Source organism: Phalaenopsis equestris, unplaced genomic scaffold (genome assembly GCF_001263595.1).
Source record: "Phalaenopsis equestris unplaced genomic scaffold, ASM126359v1 Scaffold000878, whole genome shotgun sequence".
Taxonomy (NCBI): Eukaryota; Viridiplantae; Streptophyta; class Magnoliopsida; order Asparagales; family Orchidaceae; genus Phalaenopsis; species Phalaenopsis equestris.
The window spans coordinates 198,259-213,311 of record NW_018165318.1 but is presented as its reverse complement, the minus strand read 5'-3'; the positions used below and the strand labels follow the sequence as shown (position 1 = coordinate 213,311).

The 15,053-nt window shown below is 37.4% G+C and overlaps 1 protein-coding gene across 2 annotated transcripts in view; it reads right to left on the bottom strand.

Moving 5' to 3' along the window:
* LOC110032074 (external alternative NAD(P)H-ubiquinone oxidoreductase B3, mitochondrial-like) overlaps positions 1-15,053 on the bottom strand; it is a 65,499-nt gene that overhangs the window by 34,304 nt on the left and 16,142 nt on the right. For both annotated transcript variants that reach the window (XM_020735586.1, XM_020735588.1), the window contains exons 3-4: positions 6,703-6,909; positions 6,195-6,445 (exon numbers count right to left, since the gene is read on the bottom strand). In XM_020735586.1, coding sequence (XP_020591245.1) covers positions 6,195-6,445; positions 6,703-6,909 — 458 coding nt within the window. The remainder of the gene's footprint in view (positions 1-6,194; positions 6,446-6,702; positions 6,910-15,053) is intronic.

The window sequence follows — 15,053 nt, the reverse complement described above, 5'->3', positions numbered from 1 at the left end:
TTGGTTTGGTGGCTTGGTTTTTGCTTGAAATGGCTAGAACTTTAATTTTTATGGAAACCTGGATTTTAATATTGATGGACTTGGCTTTTGGTTCTTGTCCGGCTCTATTTTGGCTGGATTTGGAGTCTCGGTTTGGCTAGATTTAGAGTCTCGGTTTTGGCCCATGTTGGGCTCGGTTTTGGCCCCTGCTGGGCTCGGTTTTGTCCACTGCTGGGTTCGGTATTGGCATCTGGTGGGCGTTTTGGCTTAAATATGTATATGGTGAAGGAATTTATTTTTTTTTTATTTGAAGAAAGTTCATGGCTTCTTTATTTGAAGGAACTGCATGGCTTCTCTTGTTTAAAGCATATGGTAGTTCTATATTTTGACGTCTTGAGGGTATAAAGATGTTTTTTATCCTCTTGTCGTAGCCTGAATTCGAACCTTAGCTGGGCTCTATTTTGGCTTGGTTTGGGCTTCGATGTGGCCCTGTTTGGGCTTGCGGTGTGGTTCAGCTTTGATTTTGCCAGATCCTGTTTTAAGGTGAGGTGTACCTTAGCTTGGGGGTTCGGTCGACCCTCTTTGCTTCCCCTTTCCTTTGGCAGCCTTTGCCTTGAACCTTACTTGTTGTGTCGTGGGTTGGCTGTGGTTGTGGGTGAGGCCCATTGAGGGTGCTCAATTTGATTTGGTCCTTCTTGTCGAGCTTGAATGGCTTGAGTGTTATTGATGAATCAAGTGTGTCATCCAAAAATATATGTATGTGCATCATCTACAAAGTGAGTTGATTCGAAATGAGTTGAGCATACTTCTTGGGTCTTACTTGGAGAAATTGGAGCTGGTTTGGGACGATTTATGAAAACTTGTACATTCACTCTCTTATGTATACCAAAGCTTTTATGGAATTGATTCAGGTTTGCCTTAGCCGTGAGCCTCACTTGTTGTTTCTTGGGTTTGTCTCAGCTGTGAGCCTCCCCTTTTAGTCCTTACCCGTGAGGTCTATTGGAGGTTATTGGATGTGATTTGGTCTTACTTGCTAGGTTTGATTGACTTGAATGTTATTGGTTAATTAAGTTTGTCATCCCAAAAATTATATTCACTTTAGTTATCCTCTTATGTTTGCCAAGAAAGCATAGTAGTCATTGGTGGTTCTTTTGGTTGCCTTAGCCGTGAGCCCCTTTGTGCCCTGGGTTGCTGTAGCTAAGGGCCTTACTTGTGCCTTGGGTTGCCTCTGGTCGTGGGCTTTAGCAGCTGCTCTTTGCTGCCTTAAACCGTGAGCTTTAACAGATCTTTTTTGGGCCCTTTGTTGCCTTAACCGTAAGCTTTACTTGTTGTCTCTTGGGTTGCCTTTGGTTATGGGTCTTGGCAGCTGTCTCTTGCTTTAGCCGTGAACCTCTTTTGTCCCCATTCCTTGCCTTGGCTGAGGGCCTTGGTGGCTGCTTCCTCCTCTCTATTGACCCTGGCCGTGAGCGTTTATGTGGCTTTATGGGAAGATTTCGTGTTTATTTAATGTATGAGGCTATCTATTAATCTGAAAGTTGGAGAATTTTGATTTTGGTATGAGTTTGGAAATATCGGTGGTAGTTTCCCCGATGTCACTTTCTTTTGAAGTTTGGGATATTTTAAACCTCATTTTGGAAAAACATTTGGTTGACTTGATCAATCCTACGTCTTTGGGGTTTGAAAAATTAGCGCGAACTTGCCATTTATGTTTGTTAGTAAAGACCTTGGGCCCTACTTTTCCAGGTCTTTTCGATACTTGAGTCTTTTTCGTTGATTTCTCTAGAGTTTTCTGTCATGAGTCGTTGTTACACTCTTCTTTAGATTTTTTTGGATGACGTTTTCTTCCGGACTTTGCTTTTGAGATGCATTTAGGCTTGCTATACTTAAGAAACATTGGATCTCACGGGCTTACATGTTTGTTTTACATTTTACAGTACTTTATTTTCCTGTTCCTACCTGCTACTGTACTGTATAGCATGTCATATTATTCCTGTTTTCTACCTGCTATTTTAGCTCTTCCTGTACAGCATGTTATACCCATGTTATACCATTTCTGTTTCTGTTCTGTTTCTGCCTGCTACCGTACCGTACAACATGTTATATTATTCATATTTCTACTTGCTACTGTTCTTCCTATATAGCATGTTATACTGTTCCTATCTCTACCTGTTACTGTTCCACATGCATTCTATTGTTTGTTCCTGTATTGCACATTTCATATTACATAGCTTTAAGCATGCCTTCTTTTATATAGGGCATTTAGAGGACTACAACCATAGGGTCGTTTGGACACCCCAGAAAACTTAAACTCGTCACGTCGGGGAGCTTGGAGCTAGCGCGGTGGGCAGCACGATCATCTTCAACAGCAGAACATGTCTTCCCCAGCAAAACCATTTTTTTCCTAAAAATTAAACAATAAGTCATAGGATTTCGAGGTTGTTTGTCTAGCGCAACATAAATCTTCACTTTATCTGTTACTTTATCTTTTAGGCCTTTGCACAGCCAGACTGTGTAATTTAAGCCCTAACTCCTTCTAGGTTCCGAGGTTGTCGTCCGATACGACGTAAACCCTTATATCTTTCAGGCGATTTGTGTTACTATGTCAAGTAAATATAAGTCATAATTAAATAAAATTGGCAGGATGAAACACTTGAATAATTTCTTCTCAAAACTGAAGCCAAATCATAGGATAGACCGGGAAGTCACCAGAGTTCACCTCCGGATCTGTGACCTCCCCTAGTTTCTCTTCATTTGGATTCCTCAACAATGTTCCAGAATCGAGCATTTCCCCTTTCACATCTCTTTATCTGATTTCGTTGAAAATTCCTATCCTTTTGACTTCTTTGAAGATAGTATTCCCTGATTTTTATCGTTTTCTTAAGTGACTTCGGTCATTTAAGATGTAATTAACTATAGGGGCTTGCCTTTATAGGAAGTTTTTCCGAACCCAGCCTAAAATAAATTTTATTTAATTCTTTGTATTGAATAGTGGAACTTGTCATTTAGTTTATTTGATCGAGTTTCATCCTCAAATCTTGTGTTTATCCCTCGGGATAGTTACAGGATTTGAGGTAGAGTGCTCTTTCATTTAAACTGTGAAGATTATGAGGTCAGTTTGATTTCATTTTTCTAAAATTATATATATATATGTAAATTAAAGAGTCCTTCCGAAGCGGGGAACGAAATTTCAATTCTGATGACCGACAGCTTCTTACGGGCAACGCCCCCCCAAACTTTAATAACTTTACTTACTTTTTAGCGCCAACAGATATACTTCACCTTAAGGGGCTTAGAACGGCTTCTATCTGTGTCATCGGCAGAATGAGGAAACTTATGTGCATACTTTCTTTTACTACTGCTATTCTTTATTAGTGTGGAACAAGATGAGTACTAAGCTTGGGAGTGCTTTTTTTTGCCTAGAATTGGATATAATTCCTTGAGCCAGTGTTTAACATATATAAGTTTTATTCCTTATATATGTTGTTGGTTTATTTGGATGGAGAGTAATCAAAGAAAGCATAATGAATGTGCTAAAACTTGCTGAAGGGATAGTTATTCATATCAATGCTTTTATTTTTAAAATTCAGAATTATATATTTTCAGAGAATTCTTTAGGGAATTCTGATGGTATGGAAAACAGGAATGTTGGAAGGAGAAATAACATTAAGCTGGTAATATGGAATGTGCCAGAAAAGCTAGTTTTTAAAGTAAATGTGGATGGTAGCTTTAAAATGGGAGCTACAGGGGTTGGAGGTATTTTTAGAGATTGGTTCGGGTATGGTCTACTTTTCTTTTATGCTCCTTTTGAGATTATCTGAGTTAGTTGTTGTGTATTATTGTTTATTGATAGCTAAAAGGCTTCGGTTGTGGAACTTATACATCGAAATGGACTCTTTGCACACTTTTCAAGTCTGCCTGGAGAAAGTTACACATCTTTGATACACTGGCATTCTGTGGAGAAAGATCAACAAAATTTTGTCATGCTTTAAAATAAGATGGTCGTTCAATTACAGAGAGGCAAATCAGCCGGTTGATTTCCTTGTTAAATTGGGTGCTCTTAGCAATAATGTCTGTGTTAGTTCTCAGTTTGGGGAAAAGTTTCGGAAGCTAGACATTGGAGTTTAGCTTGGCATGCCATATGTCAGTACTCTTAAGTGTTTTTTTGGAGTTTTCTTTGATTGAGTTGTAAGTGCTGGTGGAGGATCCTATTGGTTTTTTATTTGAGTGAGTTGTATTTGGGTGTAGTGGGAACCTCCAACTGAAATCTATAATTTTTTCCTTGTGTTGAATAAAATTCCCTCCGGGTTCTCCCAAACAAAAAAAAAGCCCTCACTCCTATCTCCAACAAAACAACCTCCATAAATTCAAATAAGAATATAATAAATAATCATAATTCCATCATCATAATGAATATATTTCTCTCCTACCTCACCTTCAGCTGACTCCAAATTCTCCCATTATTTCTCCTTTTCTTCAATCTCAGTCATCTTTCCCTTCCCTTCAATAAAATCAATAAAAAAAATTTTAAAATATTAATTAAATTGAAATAGTTAAATTTTAATGTATACATTTTTTTTATCACGTGTTGTCATGTATGAGACATATTAGTCTTGTTTAAATCTCCATTGAAAAAATTAACGTTCAAATTTTCTTGTTATAACTCAGATAAATGACCCCAATGTCACCATCCATAAACTATTCATCACATGGTAGATAATTCTTGTCATCTTTCAAACTATTATTCTTTAGATACACCAAGGAAACCATCCTGTTGCTAGAAAACTTAATTATAAGTGCTCTAGCTGCTCTTTACTTTAGATGAAGATCATTTAAGTCCTAATGCCCAGCAAAATACAATAAATCTAGGGCTTCATCACAAAATTGAATCCACTATTCAATTAAATTTGAAAGGGCCGTTCCTTATTTCAACTAAGACTAGGAAATTGCGAGATAAACATACTCAAAAGTCAATGACACTATTCTCCTCTATTAAGAAAGTAAGAAATTTTTTTCCACTCTTCTATTTTCCACACTATCAATAGACAAATTCACTTGAGACAAAAATTACGTTACTAATTTCTCATTTAATTTGTGTTAATTTCAGGACTTGAAATTGGAGAGGATAATTGGCAATGTGAAATTGTGTCTAGGATTCTACCTCCTAAAAATGATCTATGTAAGGTATAAAATCAAATAATGGTTGTGTGCCCACCGAAATCCCTACTTCAAAATTCCATACATCAATTAATGATAATGATGTTTGGTTTAAGCCTCATCCCCGAGGACACCCAAGCAATATTTACCTTTAAAAACTAATTCATTTTCTATTTAACAACAAAATTAATGGCTTTATAAGTGAAAAATAGTCAAACGTGTAAACATACTTAGTTTCTACTTAGGTCAAACCTACAAACCTTCACACCTAAGAAAAAACTGTTGAAGTTAGAATTAATTCCCACAAACCTTCACAACTCGCAGCCATCAATTCCAAAGGATCAACCTCTTCGTGTAATGTCAAATTGTATTGCTTAACAACAAACTAGCGAAAAATAGTAGACACTGGTAACCAACTTATTTAACCAAGCTGTTCCTGCATGTGAACTACCGTGAACATCAAAATAAGTCAATAAAATAAGTCTTCAATATGCTATTTCAACAATAGAATCAACGAAGAATTAAATGTTGAAGTCAGAAGGCTTGAAAATGCAGTCAAAATGATAAGAAAACAGTCAGCCATTTCAGTCGCAAACTTCAAAACAGCTACAAAACTCCAAAAAATAACATTAACTTGGAGAATTCTAATCTTTAAATCAGGGGACAGGCATGTACACTTGAAATTTCTACTAAAATAAACCTTCTAAATACCGAAATAAAACGTGTCTTTCAGCCTATTAATGTTAATAAAAACACCATGCAATTCCATGTCTTATATGGTTTGAGATTTGCAGCCCAAATACTAGGAATAAGTTTAAACAAAATGAGGATGATGTTGGATAATGTTTCACAAAGAAGAAAAAAATCTTCAATGTTTGCTAAATTTTTTTTATTAATCGCTTCAGCATAAGATAACCTTAATTTTACCACCATATTCACGAATTGTAGCAAAAGAAATGAGAATGATGATTTTTCTCCCCCATCATTCCAAAAAAAAAAATGAAAAACTATAAAATCAACAAAAACATCATAGTGCCAATAAATACCAATTTCTTCCTTACGTTGTCAGAATATGCTCTCCAGCTTCAATGACTTCTATTTTCACTAGGCCATAAAGAGAAGGGTATAATTTGGATAAATCTTCAGCAACGAAATCATGTAACTCAGCAGCAAATTCAACACCAGTTGGGCCACCTCCGACAACAACAAAATGAAGATTCTTCTTCCTCTCAGCTTCATCTAGATTTGGCAAGCTGGCCCTTTCAAAACAGTCCATGACACTCCTACGAATTTTTTGAGCATCCTCTACTTCCTACAAAAGATTAGGTCAATGAAGGTAACAAGTAAGCTGGTAGCTTATGTGGCACCATATTAGCGAATCATCACAACTCAGGAAAAAACCAGAATTAACGTGCTCACAAATTTGAAGATCATTGTTTACATGCTCTGCTTAGATAAACCATAATTACATGGGCCAACTAACCATTCTCTCAAGTCATTTACATTCTAAACATTATGAAGATGTGTGTTGAATAGAAGAGTACTGAACCTTTAAGAAAGTTAGAGTACCTTAAGAAAATGACAGTTTTCCTCCACACCGGGAATGTTAAAAGTGTTTGACCTGGCACCTACTGCTACCACCAGGCAGTCATAATTAACAAGAAATTCATCCATTCTGCCACTGTTTGCAGCCGTAGTATACCGACAATGAACTCTCTTGTTTGCTGGATCAATTTTAAAGCACTCAGCTTCCCAAAATTTAATTTCACCCCTTTTCTGTCATAGCAATAAACCAATTTAGCACCGATTCTAAGTCAACAGCTACAGAAATATATGCAAACGGTCTTCTAACAAAAATGTTCACCAATAATAAACAAGAAAAAAATATGAACAAAATAACTTTTGGAATTCAAAAAGGTAGTAACAATAAGATCAGGAGATGGTTTTATAAATCTACACCAACAATCAAAGCTCGAATCTCTTTGAAATATTTTGTCACTTAATTGTAAAATATTTTGTATTTATTTACCTTAATATGGGATAACTTATTTAGAATAGCTTTGTAATTTATATCTACTAACTTTCTCTCTCCCTTCAGTAAAGTTGTATAAAATTCAACAATAGTAAATGGAGAAACACAACTCCTAAAGATATCTATTGTGTAAAACTTTTCATGATATGAAAAGCTAAGTTGTTTTCAACCTCTCTCCCTAACTTGCCACTTTTCTTTCTGCCTTTTATTTTTGGTGTTGTTGCTGCTGCTAAGTTTAGCAACCCACAACAGCTTCCCATTTTTAGCTTGGCCATTGACAGATTTCAATGCTGGCCATCCCTCTTTGACGATGACGCCTCATCGAACACATTCCCTTTCTCACTCCCATCTCTATCATTCTCCCTTAAACTTCTGCCATAGTGTATGTTGCTGAATAATGGAAAAGGGCCTGACCTCTGCCTCCGGTTTTTTCCTTTTTATTTTTAAAATTTTTTTTAGAATTTAAGCATCATGTCAATAACTAAATTTTTCCTCTAATGCAAAAAATTTCTGCTTCTCGCTCTCCGCAAATAATTGTATCAAGGTAAGTTGTCCTTGAAAGCCGATTCTAACCAATTCAACGCAATATTGAATAGAAAACAGAGAAGAATTCAATGAGTAAATCCCAGTCATTGAATCCTTAGCATTCCTATGCTAAAAAGAAGTCTCACTTGACTATCTTGGAGTGACTAGGGCAAAAAAAATAAATCCCGTGACTATGCTATAGAGGGGATCTATGTTTGAGCTTTCTTCTTGTTCTTCTAATCATCAACAAACACTTCAACAGTATCAACAACCAAATCATCTTTACTCGTATTCTTATTTAAGAGTTGTAAGAATGTGGCCACCAACACGCCCTTGGAAATATCTAAATTCTTCTCCTTGGCAATTTCGAAAATCTTACCTAATGATTTTGCACAAAATAAAAAGTGAAGAGATTTCTAGATTTTGACTTATCAATAAAAAAAAATAATAATGAGAGGTCTCCTTTTAGACAGATTTGTGAAAAGGAGCATCTGAAAGTAATGTAATTTATTTACCCAATTAGGATTTGGCAAGATAGAACTCAATAAGACTGATAGATTAGGACCAATCTTAGTATCAGTTTTTCTACTAATTTTCTCATTTTCTATTGAATAGCTTCTCCTAGAGGAAGATTAGAAGAATTCACCAATACAACACTTCTCTTGTTCTGAAAAATCATTATTAAAAGCAGTGGCTTGTTACCAACAGCAAATTCAGAAGTTGTTGGTTCAGAAGTTGACTCTTTCTAAGGGATCATCAACTCATCCATGTTCACATATAGATCTATTCCACAAGGTGAATTGATAAGACATGACAAGCAACAAACAGTAAATGCAACATCACATAAATTAAGGTCAAAATGAGCCGTTTATGCTCCAAGCCACTCAAAACATTGGTCATTTGCAAAACGGACCTGGCTAATGCATCTCTAATGCCAATATTACTCAATATAGACTACTCGATAAAGACTACGAGCACTAGATACAATAATGTGCAAATTGAGTTTAAACTGCTTCGCTTATTATTAAAATATCCAAACGTTGCCCAATCATAAATCTAATTGCAAGAATGCATCTGAATGCTTCATAGTTGCCTAAGAAGGGTTCTTGAATAGCTTAATGAAAACAATGAGATAGAAAATAACATCACATGTATTGAATTCAAATCACATCAACCAATGTAGAATTTGTTCAAACGAGTGCTGGACTATTATTCACTAATCAACGACACTTAGATAAAAATGCTTCGATGCGTCTGTGTGCGGGCGTGCTCGTGTGCATAAAAAGCTCTTGACACCTTCCCTGTGACATAATGGTTACGGGTTTGATTTTCACCACGAGATCGCAAGTTCGAATCGTGCACATTACCTTTTGAGCTCCATTGTCCAGATAGAAAAAATCTCTAGCAGCAGCTGGCTTCTTCCGCATACAGCAGTACCCAGTTCCTTTTCTCCCCACTTAGCATATTTGGCAGTGCAGCTCTCTCTCGTTCTTCCAGCTCAAGACCCGCAGCCCTCTCCGCCTCTCTTCTACCGTGTGCAAAAAAAGAAGGCCCGAGCTTTCCAAATTCCTCCCAGCTGCACTTCCCCAGCCTGTCATGTTCCAGCCACAACTTGCTCACAACCCAAGCAGCCATGCATCTACCCATCCAGCTCTGCCTCACTGTGTTGCAAACAGCTGAGCCTCTCTTCTTCATTGTAGCCAGCTCGAAAACCTCCTCCACTGGATCTCCTCCATCTCCCGCACACAGTCAACCAGCAGCCTGGGCCTCTCTTTGCCTCACTGTGCTGCACTCAGTATCAAGCCCTCAACAACTGACCGATTTAACTCCCTCCCACAGATGATGCTGATCGCTTCCTCTGCCACCCCATTGCCTGAAGGCTACAGCAGTTCTTCCTGTTGGCTGAACCAAACTTAAAAGGCATCAGCCATCCTGCTTGCTGCTCCATCTCATAAGCTTCAGGCAAATCCAGCAGCTCCTTTCTCAAATCTTCTCCACTCCTCTTTCGTGCGCGAACACAACAGGACAAGAGTCAAGATAAACCCCAGCAGCTCTCCCCTCTCAAATCTTCTCTGCTCCTCTTCATGCGTGAACACAACAAGGCAAAGGCCAAGATAAAGCGGCTCTACTCGCACCACCCTTTCAGCTGATCCTCTAATGTAAACCTCAGCTGCACTCCAACGCTTTTGATGGCTATTCACCCTTCTTTGATGAACAGACTTGAGCTTTTGGTTCAGTGGGGTCATGCCGAGATGCAAGATGCTTTTCCTTTAATGAATTAGCCGAATGCAAGATGCTTTTCTTTAGTCAAGATTTAGTAGTTGTTTTTCTTTCCACAACACAAAATTAAATGTCTTAAATGTTTTTTCACATCTAGAGAGCATTTTGAAAAGAAAACCTCAATTTATTTTTGTGTTTATTTGAAGCATTTATTTCTGAGGCTCTTGACGTTGATTTTGCCAACGAATGCTTGGGTGGGGTTGCACTTAGCATGGGTTTTGTACAGAATGGCTAGAGAATGCAGTTGGTTTGATAATAAATAGCTTCATAATTACAATTCTGAGCTAAGAAATTTGATGCACGATCAGTTGGTCTCTCCTGTGAATATTAAGATGAAGAAGTTCCCGGGCAATGGCTCTTATGCCCGAACAGTGATGGCAGGGACTGCATATTACCTGAAAAACAATCTCGTGCATATGATACTATGCAAAAAGATAATTTCATCAGCTGTGAAAACAAAAGTACTCGTTTGTGTCATCTCAGCATGACGAGAAAAATTTGTGCTATGAATTTCTTATGTGTGTATTGAAGGTCCATGCACCGTTTCTGAAACGTGGTAGGTTAGAGACTCCTCGGGTCATGTTGACTCCACAGGAATAATCATGTGCGTGTGTTATTTTCTCACGCAAGTACATAAAGCCTCATGCATTCTTCTTTAAGTGGGGTGGATTTTGAAGATCCTCTGGCCGCAGTGTAGAGAGACGCTGGCTGTGCACATTTTTAAGCTTGGTAGGAACCTAAGTTTTCTGATGCGACCCCCAAACAGGGATGACGCCATAAGGCTGCCAAAATGCCGTCAAATTTTCGTCTGATAGATGACCTAAAAAGAACGTAAAAATGACAAACAAAACATAAAAGAAGCCAAGGTAAACTTCAACAACAACAACAAAGCCTTAATCCCACCACGTGGGGTTGGCTACATGAATCTTTTTTCTCCATTGTATCCTATTTAGTGTCACATTTTCATTTAGTTCTAATGAATTAAGATCAATTTTTAATACACCCAAGTTTTCTTAGGTCTACCTCTGTCTTTCTTAACATAAGTTGAAACATAAGTTCTCTGTCTTTCTTAACATAAGTTGAATCTAAAACATCAACTCTCCTAATTGGATCCGACGTTTAATAACGTTTAATATGAACAAACCATCTAAGACGACTCTATCTAATTTTGTCTGTCACTGGAGCTACACCAACCCTATCACGGATATAATCATTTCGCATTTTCTCTGAGTGTAAAAACACTCATCCACCTAATCATTCTCATCTCGGCAACACTTAACTTAGTATTATGCTTCTCTTTTAAAGGCCAACATTCAGCGTCATAGAGCATTGCAGGTCTCACCACCCTCTTATAAAATTTTCCTTTCAATCTACGTGGTACTTTTCTATCACACAAAAGGCCCAAAGCATTCCTCCACTTCAACCAACCAACTTGAATTCTACTATTAACATCTCCATCTATATCACCATTATTTTGAACAACAGACCCGAAATATCTAAATCGTTCACACCTTTTAATAACTTGATCACCCAAAGTTACACTTCTGTCACTAGAGCTACAACTACTACTAAAATTACATTCCATTTATTCAGTTTTAGTTCTACTCAAATGAAGGCCTTTAGACTCCAATGTAGACCTCCATAATTCAAGTTTTTCCTAGGCTTTTTCTCTCGTCTTATCCACGAGAAGGATATCATCAGCAAAAAGCATAAACCAATGTACATCCTCCTGTAAATGTCTAGTAAGACCATCCATAACTAAAGCAAAAAGATATAGGCTTAAAGTTGATCCCTGATGTAATCCAATCGAAATAGGAAAATATTTGGTCAATCCTCCTTTAATTCGAACACAAATCCTCCTTTATTTGGTCAATCCTCCTTTAATTCGAACACAAGTAACAGCTCTAGTATACATATCTTTAATGACTTGAATATAAGTCAAATCGAACTGAACTTCAACGAACCAAAAAATAATTAAGTTAAAAAGTAAGATGAACAATTTAAGAATGAAATGAAACATCAAAATAAGCCTTGAAGACAAGTTTGGGAAGCAAGTAAATTTTTTTTGCTTTGATCACACACACAGGAATCTTTGCAGGTCCCACGATGCTATACTCGAACCACTAAAAGACAAGAAAAAAAAAATTTGTGTACTTGAAAGACTCATGTTTGCCTAAATCGCCACCAAATTTGCATTATTTAGGGGACTTAACATGAAAAAAAAAATTATGGAATTTTCTAAAATTAAAAAAATAAGAAGTATACGATTACGATGCTCCCAAGCCCAAACTCATGCACTTACTCAAAATCCATGCAAGCACCATAAAAACTATGCGCATTAACAAATTGGCCCATATGTACTTCGACAAATGTATATAATGCTAAAAAATTTGGTTCAACAATTTTGCATGGGCTACATATAAATTTATACTAAAATGTGTGTTACTTTGAGATAATTTTTTTTGTAAAAATCTTTATTTTCTTTATTTTCAAAATTTAATTCAATATCATTAAGCTATTCACGCGCTCAAACGGGCGTCTATTTATATAAGGTAGAGTTGTAAACCCCACATTTGGCTAGTGTGATCCTCCTCCAATATCAGAGTTGACAAGACTAAGTGAGCCCCACTTAGGGGCCGTTTGGTTTGCTAAAAAAGAAATGCAATGTAAAAAATTTACAGAGTACTATGATTAGAATGTATATGAAATACTTTCAAGTTATTTGGTTTACTATAAAATAAACTCAAGATTTTATTTTTTTTTTGTTCGGTTTGAAGTGAATTGAAAACAATGTATTTACTCAGGCAAATGGGAGAGGGCGGCGACAGCGAGGGCAGCTGGTGGCGGGCATAGCCGGTGGGCGACGTGCGATAAGAGGAGACGGCGGGCGGCAGACAATATGAGTAGGGGGAGATGGAGGCGCCGGCGAGGGCAGCTGGTGGCGGGCATAGCCGGTGGGCGACGTGCGATAAGAGGAGACGGCGGGCGGCAGACAATATGAGTAGACGGCAAGCGGCGGCCGGCAATGGTGGTCGGCGAACAGGGGACAGTTGCCGGTTGGAGGATGTCGGCAACCTGCGAGCGGCAGCTGACATGCAGTGGCCAGCTGGTTGTCAGGCAACTGCCGACGACGGGCAGGCGGGGGCAGGCGGCGACTTGTCTATAAAATTTTACATGAATGATGTAATTCAAATCCTGTAGAATTCTAAATTCAGTAAAAATAAACTACGATGTAAACTTTAAATTCATTAAAACTTTAGATTGTTTTTAGAAATTTTCATACCAAACAAAAAATTTTCTCAAATCCCTGTACAAGATTTACAGTACACCACTAATTCACTCAATCAAACGATCCTTAAGCTAGTTTGATCCTCCTTACAAGAATTGAAGTTGAAAAAATAATGCTCCTACAAGTCAAATGATAATGTTCAACTAAAATTAAAATTATAAATACTTCTAAATAGAATGGTGGGCATATTCATCACACATCTTATAGGAGTTTATTTATAAAATGAAGTTAAGATCCAAAAAATTATTAGCCCTTCGCATTTATTTATCGAAGGTGAAAAATCTAATATTAACATAAGCGCAGATCAAATGTCATATCACATGTACTACTAAATTTATACTCAAAACTATCTCATTCCAGTAAGGATGTGGCCAGAGTCATTTTTCTGTGTGGTCTCGTCCAACAACCACATATAGAAGTGGTTACGACCAAATACGACAGGTTGGTTTGGCAAATAGGCTCCATCAGGTGATTTGTCTAGTAGGATCGATCAGGTGATTTCGCGAGTACGCTCGATTAAGTGATTTCACCGGTAGGCTCGATTAAGTGAGTTCGTCGGTAGGCTTGATCAAGTGGTTTGGCCAGTAGACTCTATCAGGCGGTTTGGTCAGTTGGCTCCATCAGGTTTGGCCGATCCGGCTCCATTATATTACGATCACGACTATAGCATCTATGTTTCCGAATGGCTTTGTTTATTTGAGGTGCGAACAATGTATTATACTTGATAGGGCAAAAAGCCCTAAGTTAGTTATGGTCGACTTAGATTCATCACCTTAGATAAACATCCGCCCTAGGTTTACAAGATTCACTTGGTTAAATCAAATCATGGTCGCTGACAATGATCCTTTTGTTAGGTTGGGTCGACTACCTCCTTTGATTAAGTAAACCAAGAATCACGACAACTCAAAATGACAAAATGATGGGAAGTTAATCGGGTTCGTCACTATTTCCCCCATCATTTGCTTAAACTAACAATGATAATTCCATAATTTCAAAAATTGAATATGCTACTATTATATGTTAAGTTTGAATAATTAGTGCTTAATAACCATTCTTAATTGAAAGTGGTCTATCGTTTTCAATGAGGGTAATTAACCATAAGGGATTGCGCGTATGGTAAATCTGAAACCCTAGATCTTTAAAGCTCTCGCAAAATGTGGTGAAATCTCTGAATAGTGTCTTACCTATTGTTTCATCTGCCTAATGAAAATTTGATTTGGAACCTCACGGTAAACTCTCATCCTTGTTATTGTTCTTTTTGAGGGAGGTCGGGGCATTCAAATTTTCGGAGCCCACAATCAATCGATGCATTTGTTGACAAATTCACAAGATCAACATGAGGAGCTACTTCTTTAGTAAGAATGACATGATTATTTACCATCTTACTCATTTTACCAGGTCTATTTTCATTCTCTTACATAATGGCTTCTCAAAGAGAAAATTCCAATCTTCCTCCACTTGCCACTTGAATTTCTCTTTTCAGCATCCCTCAAATATAATTCAAATAAAGACTCTATTAGAGTAATCACAAATCTTCATTTCAAGAATATGGGCCATCCTAATGGAAGATAAAAGCTGAGTTGTGGAGTAAGATAGAGGTAGAGGATGATAGAAAAAAAACAATCTTCAAATGGCAACACTATGCCCATATTTAAAGATTCTAAGTGTTGAAATACTAAAATCATCGTCAGAATACAAAATTCACATGCAAGCTCCAAGTTTGAGAGAATTAACTTCCAGATAGGCAGAACATTGACGCAAAAGCCTCAACTAATGAGTACATTTCCACGAGAA